Raw genomic sequence first — 9,815 nt, 5'->3', positions numbered from 1 at the left:
CCTAATCAATTGGATGGGAAAAAGCGCGGGACTGAAAACGGAATGGTCTTGCGAGGATATTCGGCGCAAAATATCTTCGTGGCATTTCGGATAAAAGGGGCGACTTACATTCATTTCTGACTTCAGGCGATTTACGACATGCTATGTTGTATAATAAATTAGCTAATCTTAAATGCACTTGGGGTTTACTTTTCTAATAATGTATTATTTGTTTATTGATTTATTTTGATTTCTCGAAAGTCTCTACCATCAGTTTTTCAGGTGCTTTTCGATGACGACGGTGGAGGCGCTGGGCTTGTAGATGACCCTCTTCTGGTCGGCCTTGACGCCGGCCAGGATGGCGGTCCGGGTGAGGTTGGAGCCGCACGGCGCCACTCGGGGCCCCTCCCTCTTCTCCGGCTTCCTCGGGGCGTCCTTCGCGTGGCCGAAGCTCGAGTTCTGGATGGGCGTGCAGTAGGGACACCTGTACGGGTCCTTGGGGCCGGCCGAGGGCGCTCTGCAGCGGCAGGGTCTGTGGCTGGCGGAGGCGGGGCGGGAGGCGAGGGTCCTGGGCGCCCTGCCCTGGGCGGCGGGCGGAGGAGCAGGCTGGGCCTCGGACATCCTGTTGCGGCGGTCATCCTGAAGCTGCGACAGCCTCGCGCGCGTCTCCTCCCGCAGGGAATCAGGGCGCGTAGTCGGATGCGGCGGCGGCAGGGCCTGGGACGCGCCTCCTGGGCACGGCCCCCTGCTCCTCCGCGCGGCCCCACCCTTCGTCCGAGGCGTCGCCGCCCTCGCGCGGGCCGCCGAAGGGGAAGCTCCTCGGCAGGCCCGCCCTCTGAGCCTGCGTCGGGTAGGCGTCGCTGTCTCCGCTCTCAAGGGACTCCTGCGATCCGAAGGGGCTGTCGGGGTACGTCCGGTGCTGCGTCGGGAGGCCGCGAGGGCCATGCAGGGCGCTGCCGTCGTCGAATCCGCCGCGCGACGCCCTCCCGTGGCTGTGTCGCTGCGCCTCCTCGCGGCTCGCACTGCCCCGCCGCCCCCAGGTCGCGGCCTCCGCGCCCCCGCCCGCTGCGCCCCCCGCTCCGCCTCTTAAGCCCCCTCGACTGAAAAAGGCTCCTCCAGAGGCCTGCGGTTCGCCCGAACCTTCGCCCTGGAACCCGCCATCGCTCCCCGAGCGGCCGCGGGAGGGCTCGGGGGACCCGGGGGAGGAGGGGCCGGAGGAGGAGGAGGGCGGGGGAGGGTTGGGCGACGACCGCCCTTCCGCGCCCTCGTCGTAGCCGAGGCGTCTCGTGGCGGCGTCCTGTTGAAGAGGACGGGTTAGGACAGGGTTTCTCTCTCGCGCGCTCGGGCGCCCTACTGAGCTGCTACACTCATTAACAATGATAATGATGATGACAGAATGAAACAGTTCACAAAAGAATATTCTGATGGCAATATTACTACAGATACTAATACTAATACTAATACTAATACATTAAAATAATAATAATAATTATTATTATCAGAGAGAGAGAGAGAGAGAGCGAGAGAGAGCGAGAGAGAGAGAGAGAGAGAGAGAGAGAGAGAGAGAGAGAGAGAGCGAGAGAGAGAGAGAGAGAGAGAGAGAGAGAGAGAGAGAGAGAGAGAGAGAGAGAGAGAGAGAGAGAGAGAGAGAGAGAGAGAGAAAGAGAGAGAGAGAGAGAAGTGAAAGAAAGAGAGAGAGAGAGAGAGGCGAAAGAAAGAGAGAGAGAGAGGCGAAAGAAAGAGAGAGAGAGAAGCGAAACAAAGAGAGAAAGAGAGAGAAGCGAAAGAAAAAGAGAGAGAGACAGAGAAGCGAAAGAAAGAGAGAGAGAGAGAGAGAAGCGAAAGAAAGAGAGAGAGAGAGAAGCGAAAGAAAGAGAGAGAGAGAGAAGCGAAAGAAAGAGAGAGAGAGAGAAGCGAAAGAAAGAGAGAGAGAGAAGCGAAAGAAAGAGAGAGAGAGAGAGAACAAGTATTCAATCGCCACAAAATCGCCTATAATATACAACCACCACAAAATGGAAATTAGACCCTTAAACACACATAAAAAGAAAAAAAAAAAAAACTGAGAAGAAAGCAGGCCAACCCCATTACCCATTCATCACGAGGAAATATCCCTTTTCGCAAACATTACCATTATTTATTCTCGTCAATTTGCAAAATTTAATGTGGGAACTTTACGCACGCACGCACGCACGCACGCAGGCCAACACGAAGCCCGGGATGCTGGCTTACGGAATTCTTTTTACACGTAATAACTCTGGGTAAATTGAAATTATCTGCAGCTTCTTCGTCTTCTTCTCCTTTTTCTAATTCTTCTTTATCAGCTTCTTTTACTCTTCCTCTTCCGATATCTTTTTCTCATTTTTTTTCTTTCTCTTCTTTATTGTTTTTTTCCTCTTCTCCTTTTATCTAATCTTTCCTCCCCCTCATCATCATTACTTTATTTTTTACCTTCTCCGCCCCCTCCTCCGCCCCCTCCTCCTCCTCCTCTTCCTATTTTTTTTTTTTTTTTCTCCTAATGCATTTGACAGATTGTGATAACTGATGACTGGCTGACAGGTTGAGATGACTGGTGACTGGCTGACAGGTTGAAATGACTGGTGACTGGCTGACAGGTTGAGATGACTGATGACTGGCTAACAGGTTGAGATGACTGATGACTGGCTGACAGGTTGAGATGACTGGTGACTGGCTGACAGGTTGAGATGACTGGTGACTGGCTGACAGGTTGAGATGACTGGTGACTGGCTGACAGGTTGAGATGACTGGCTGACAGGTTGAGATGACTGGTGACTGGCTGATAGGTTGAGATGACTGGTGACTGGCTGAGAGGTTAAGATGACTGGTGAATGGCTGATAGGTTGAGATGACTGGTGACTGGCTGACAGGTTAAGATGACTGGTGACTGGCTGACAGGTTGAGATGACTGGTGACTGGCTGACAGGTTGAGATGACTGGTGACTGGCTGACAGGTTGAGATGACTGGTGACTGGCTGACAGGTTGAAATGACTGGTGACTGGCTGACAGGTTGAGATGACTGATGACTGGCTAACAGGTTGAGATGACTGATGACTGGCTGACAGGTTGAGATGACTGGTGACTGGCTGACAGGTTGAGATGACTGGTGACTGGCTAACAGGTTGAGATGACTGATGACTGGCTGACAGGTTGAGATGACTGGCTGACAGGTTGAGATGACTGGTGACTGGCTGATAGGTTGAGATGACTGGTGACTGGCTGAGAGGTTGAGATGACTGATGACTGGCTGATAGGTTGAGATGACTGGTGACTGGCTGATAGGTTGAGATGACTGGTGACTGGCTGACAGGTTGAGATGACTGGTGACTGGCTGACAGGTTGAGATGACTGGCTGACAGGTTGAGATGACTGGTGACTGGCTGACAGGTTGAGATGACTGGTGACTGGCTGACAGGTTGAGATGACTGGTGACTGGCTGACAGGTTGAGATGACTGGTGACTGGCTGACAGGTTGAGATGACTGGTGACTGGCTGACAGGTTGAAATGACTGATCACTGGCTAACAGGTTGAGATGACTGATGACTGGCTGACAGGTTGAGATGACTGGTGACTGGCTGATAGGTTGAGATGACTGGTGACTGGCTGATAGGTTGAGATGACTGGTGACTGGCTGAGAGGTTGAGATGACTGGTGACTGGCTGACAGGTTGAGATGACTGGTGACTGGCTGACAGGTTGAGATGACTGGTGACTGGCTGACAGGTTGAAATGACTGGTGACTGGCTGACAGGTTGAGATGACTGATGACTGGCTGACAGGTTGAGATGACTGGTGACTGGCTGACAGGTTGATATGACTGGTGACTGGCTGACAGGTTGAAATGACTGGTGACTGGCTGACAGGTTGAGATGACTGATGACTGGCTAACAGGTTGAGATGACTGATGACTGGCTGACAGGTTGAGATGACTGGTGACTGGCTGACAGGTTGAGATGACTGATGACTGGCTGACAGGTTGAGATGACTGGTGACTGGCTGACAGGTTGAGATGGACTGGTGACTGGCTAACAGGTTGAGATGACTGATGACTGGCTGACAGGTTGAGATGACTGGTGACTGGCTGACAGGTTGAGATGACTGAGTGACTGGCTGACAGGTTGAATGACTGGTGACTGGCTGACAGGTTGAGATGACTGATGACTGGCTGACAGGTTGAGATGACTGGTGACTGGCTGACAGGTTGAGATGACTGGTGACTGGCTGACAGGTTGAGATGACTGGTGACTGGCTGACAGGTTGAGATGACTGGTGACTGGCTGACAGGTTGAGATGACTGTGACTGGCTGACAGGTTGAGATGACTGATGACTGGCTGACAGGTTGAAGATGACTGGTGACTGGCTGACAGGTTGAGATGACTGGTGACTGGCTGACAGTTGAGATGACTGGTGACTGGCTGACAGGTTGAGATGACTGGTGACTGGCTGACAGGTTGAGATGACTGGTGACTGGCTGACAGGTTGAGATGACTGGTGACTGGCTGACAGGTTGAGATGACTGGTGACTGGCTGACAGGTTGAGATGACTGGTGACTGGCTGACAGGTTGAGATGACTGGTGACTGGCTGACAGGTTGAGATGACTGGTGACTGGCTGACAGGTTGAGATGACTGGTGACTGGCTGACAGGTTGAGATGACTGGTGACTGGCTGACAGGTTGAGATGACTGGTGACTGGCTGACAGGTTGAGATGACTGATGACTGGCTGACAGGTTGAGATGACTGGTGACTGGCTGACAGGTTGAGATGACTGGTGACTGGCTGACAGGTTGAGATGACTGGTGACTGGCTGACAGGTTGAGATGACTGGTGACTGGCTGACAGGTTGAGATGACTGGTGACTGGCTGACAGGTTGAGATGACTGGTGACTGGCTGACAGGTTGAGATGACTGGTGACTGGCTGACAGGTTGAGATGACTGGATGACTGGCTGACAGGTTGAGATGACTGGTGACTGGCTGACAGGTTGAGATGACTGGTGACTGGCTGACAGGTTGAGATGACTGGTGACTGGCTGACAGGTTGAGATGACTGGTGACTGGCTGACAGGTTGAGATGACTGATGACTGGCTGACAGGTTGAGATGACTGGTGACTGGCTGACAGGTTGAGATGACTGGTGACTGGCTGACAGGTTGAGATGACTGGTGACTGGCTGACAGGTTGAGATGACTGGTGACTGGCTGACAGGTTGAGATGACTGGTGACTGGCTGACAGGTTGAGATGACTGATGACTGGCTGACAGGTTGAGATGACTGGTGACTGGCTGATAGGTTGAGATGACTGGTGACTGGCTGAGAGGTTGAGATGACTGGTGACTGGCTGACAGGTTGAGATGACTGGTGACTGGCTGACAGGTTGAGATGACTGGTGACTGGCTGACAGGTTGAGATGACTGATGACTGGCTGACAGGTTGAGATGACTGGTGACTGGCTGACAGGTTAAGATGACTGGTGACTGGCTGACAGGTTAAGATGACTGGTGACTGGCTGATAGGTTGAGATGACTAGTGACTGGCTGACAGGTTAAGATGACTGGTGACTGGCTGACAGGTTGAAATGACTGGTGACTGGCTGACAGGTTGAAATGACTGGTGACTGGCTGATAGGTTGAGATGACTGATGACTGGCTGATAGGTTGAGATGACTGATGACTGGCTGATAGGTTGAGATGACTGGTGACTGACTGACAGGTTGAGATGACTGGTGACTGGCTGATAGGTTGAGATGACTGATGACTGGCTGACAGGCTAAGATGACTGGTGACTGGCTGATAGGTTGAGATGACTGATGACTGGCTGACAGGTTGAGATGACTGGTGACTGGCTGACAGGTTGAGATGACTGGTGACTGGCTGACAGGTTAAGATGACTGGTGACTGGCTGACAGGTTGAGATGACTGGTGACTGGCTGACAGGTTGAGATGACTGGTGACTGGCTGACAGGTTAAGATGACTGGTGACTGGCTGACAGGTTGAGATGACTGGTGACTGGCTGACAGGTTAAGATGACTGGTGACTGGCTGACAGGTTGAGATGACTGGTGACTGGCTGACAGGTTGAGATGACTGGTGACTGGCTGACAGGTTAAGATGACTGGTGAATGGCTGATAGGTTGAGATGACTGGTGACTGGCTGACAGGTTGAGATGACTGGTGACTGGCTGACAGGTTGAGATGACTGGTGACTGGCTGACAGGTTGAGATGACTGGTGACTGGCTGACAGGTTGAGATGACTGGTGACTGGCTGACAGGTTGAGATGACTGGTGACTGGCTGACAGGTTGAGATGACTGGTGACTGGCTGACAGGTTGAGATGACTGGGTGACTGGCTGACAGGTTGAGATGACTGATGACTGGCTGACAGGTTGAGATGACTGGTGACTGGCTGACAGGTTGAGATGACTGGTGACTGGCTGACAGGTTGAGATGACTGGTGACTGGCTGACAGGTTGAGATGGGCTGATGACAGGTAAAAAGGTTGAGATGACTGGTGATGGCTGAAGGTTGAGATGACTGGTGGACTGGTGACAGGTTGGTGACTGATGACTGGCTACCCGGTTGGGTGACTGAAGACTGGCTGACAGGTTGAGATGACTGGTGACTGGCTGACCGGTTGAGATGACTGGTGACTGGCTAAAAGGTTGAGATGACTGATGACGGGCTGACGGTTGGGGATGCTGGTGACTGGCTGACAGGTTGGGGGGACTGGTGACTGGCTGACAGGTTGAGATGACTGGTGGACTGGTGACAGGTTGAGTGATGTGATGGCTACCCCGGTTGAGATGACTGATGACTGGCTGACAGGTTGAGATGGACTGGTGATGGCTGGCCGGTTGAGATGGGCTGGTGACTGGCTGCCAGGTTGAAAAGACTGGGACTGGCGACGGTTGAGATGGGTGATGACTGGCTAACAGGTTGAGATGACTGGTGCTGGCTGACAGGTTTTGGGGTGATGGTGACTGGTGACAGGTTGAAATGACTGGTGACTGGCTGACAGGGTTTAAATGACTGGGGATGGCTGACAGGTTGAGATTTCTGATGACTGGCTAACAGGTTGAGATGATGTGCCGGCTGACAGGTTGAGATGACTGGTGACTGGCTGAAAAGGTTGAGAAGGACTGGTGACTGGCTGACAGGTTGAAATGACTGGGACTGGCTGAAGGTTGAGATGACTGAAGACTGGCTAACGGTTGAGATGATGAGTGATGGCTGACAGGTTGAGATGACTGGTGGGCGGCTGACGGTTGAGATGGGCTGGTGACTGAGTGCAGGTTGATGACTGGGACGGCTGAAGGTATGAGAGGGTGATACTGGCTAAAGGTTGAGAGGACTGTGACTGGCTGACGGGTTTAGATGACTGGTGACTGGCTTTAAGGTTGGATGATGGTGACTGGCTGACGATTGAATGACTGGTGATTGGGGACATGTTGAGATGGGTGATGACTGGCTAACAGGTTGAGATGACTGGGACGGCTGACAGGTTGAGATGGGCTGGTGATGGTTACCCGGTTGAAATGACGGTGCCCGGGTGCCCGGTTGAAATGACTGGTGAATAGTTGAAGGTTGGATTGACTGATGACTGGCTAACAGGTTGGATGACTGATGATGGCTGACAGGTTGAGTGCTGGTGCTGGCTGACAGGTTGAGAAGATAGTGACTGGCTGACAGGTTGAAATGACCTGGTGACTGGCTGGGGCCGGTTGAGATGACTGATGATGGTTAACGGTTTTAGATACTTGTGACTGGCTGCGGTTGAGAGACTGGTGACTGGCTGAAGGTTGAAATGACTGGTGGCTGGCTGACAGGTTGAAATGAAGGTGACTGGCTGAAAAGGTTGAGAAGATGCTGACTGGGGTAACAGGTTGAGTGACTGGTGATGGTGCAGGTTTAGTGATGGTGATGGTGGGCAGGTTGAAATGATGGTGGGGGGGCTGCAGGTTGAAATGACTGGTGACTGGTGACCGGTTGAGATGACTGTGAGGCTAACAGGTTTTAGTTTTGGGGAAAGTATGATGGTGACAGGTTGAGTGATGTTTAGGCTGAAGGTTGAGATGACTGGTGATGGCTGACGGTTTTAAAAGTGGTGACTGGTGAAGGTTGGATGCTGAAGGCTAAAGGTGAGATGATGGTGATGGCTGACAGGTTGAGATGACTGGTGAGGGGACAGGTGGGAAAAGATGGTTTATGGCTGAAGGGTTTAGTGACTGATGACTGGTAAAGGTTGGATGATGTTGATGGCTGACAGGTGAGATGACTGGGCGGCTGACAGGTTGAAATGACTGGTGACTGGTGACCGGTTGGATGTGATGATGGCTTTAAAAGGTTTTAGAGGGATGATGACTGGGGGTGACAGGTTGAGTGGGTAAAGACTGGCTAAAGGTTGAGATGACTGATGATGGCTGAAGGTTGAGGAGGGTTTACTGGTGGGGCAGGTTGAGATGATGGTGATGGCTGAAGGGTTTAGTTTCTGGGGAGTGACGGTTGAGATGAAAGGTGCCGGCTGAAGGTTGGATGACTGGCGACAGGTTGAGAGATGGTGATGGCGAAGGTTGAGATGATGGTGACTGGTGACAGGTTGGAGACTGGTGTGGTGTAGGTTTAGATGGGCTGGTGACTGCTGAGAGGTTGAGTGATGGTGAAGGTGACGGTTTAGTGACTGGTGACTGGCTAAGGTTGAGATGTGGTGACTGTGAGAGGGTTAGTTTAGATGACTGGGATAGGTTGAGATGAAAGGTGATGGTGATAGGTTTTTAGATGGCTTGTGACTGGTGACAGGGTTGGGGGGATGATGGTGAATGGTGACAGGTTGGAGAAATGGTGACTGGTGACGGTTGAGAGACTGGTGATGGTGACAGTTTAAATGACTGGTGGGCTGGTGAAAGGTTTAGATGTGTGACTGGTGACAGGTTGAGATGACTGGTGATGGCTGAAAAGGTTGAGATGATGGAACTGGCTGAAGGGTTAATGTGGTGACTGGCTGACGTTGAGATGATGCTAACAGGTTGAGTGAAGATGGGTGGTGAAGGTTGAGATGACTTTATGATGGCTAACAGGTGAGATGACTGTGACTGGGAAGGTTGAGTGGTGGTGCTGGTGATAGGTTGAGGACTGGTGACTGGCTAAGGTTGGGTGATGGCTGACAGGGTTGAATGATGGGTGACAGGTGAGATGCTGGTGACTGGCTGACAGGTTGAGAGACTGGTGACTGGCTGACAGGTTGAGATGCTGGTGACTGGTGAAGGGTTTAGTGACCTGGTGACTTGCTGAGAGGTTGAGTGACTGGTGATGGCTGGGCAGGGGAGATGATGGTGGCTGGTGTTTGGTTGAGATGACTGGTGACTGGCTGGGGTTGAGATGACTGATGACTGGTGTTTAGGTTGAGATGATGGTATGGTGATGGGTTGAGATGACTGGTGACTGGCTGAGAGGTTGAGTGACTGGGAATGGCTGACAGGTTGAGTGATGGTGACTGGTGAAATGTTGAGATGACTGGTGACTGGCTGACAGGTTGTTTTGGATGATGACTGGCTGACAGGTTGAGATGCTGGTGATGGCTGACAGGTTAAGAAGACTGGTGACTGGCTGCCGGTTAGATGATGGTGACTGGCTGTAGGTTGAGATGACTAGTGACTGGTGACAGGTTAAGATGACTGGTGACTGGCTGACAGGTTGAAATGCTGGTGATGGCTGACAGGTTGAAATGACTGGTGACTGGCTGTTTGGTTGGCGGGACGGGATGACTGGCTGTTTGGTTGTGAGATGACTGATGACTGGCTGATAGGTTGAGTCCCTGGTGCTG

The 9,815-nt window shown here is 52.2% G+C and overlaps 1 protein-coding gene across 1 annotated transcript in view; it reads right to left on the bottom strand.

Annotated features, from left to right (window-relative positions):
- Window positions 1-510: 510 nt before the first annotated feature.
- The window catches only part of LOC125041597 (keratin, type I cytoskeletal 9-like), a 24,208-nt gene continuing 14,903 nt past the window's right edge, over window positions 511-9,815 (bottom strand). The window contains exon 8 of the mRNA XM_047636656.1: window positions 511-1,276. Within this exon, the coding sequence (XP_047492612.1) occupies window positions 662-1,276 (615 nt within the window). The 3' untranslated portion in view covers window positions 511-661. The remainder of the gene's footprint in view (window positions 1,277-9,815) is intronic.

Source organism: Penaeus chinensis, chromosome 30 (genome assembly GCF_019202785.1).
Source record: "Penaeus chinensis breed Huanghai No. 1 chromosome 30, ASM1920278v2, whole genome shotgun sequence".
Classification (NCBI taxonomy): domain Eukaryota; kingdom Metazoa; phylum Arthropoda; class Malacostraca; order Decapoda; family Penaeidae; genus Penaeus; species Penaeus chinensis.
Note: the sequence above shows the minus strand (reverse complement) of the source record. Positions and strands in the feature narration are given on the sequence as shown.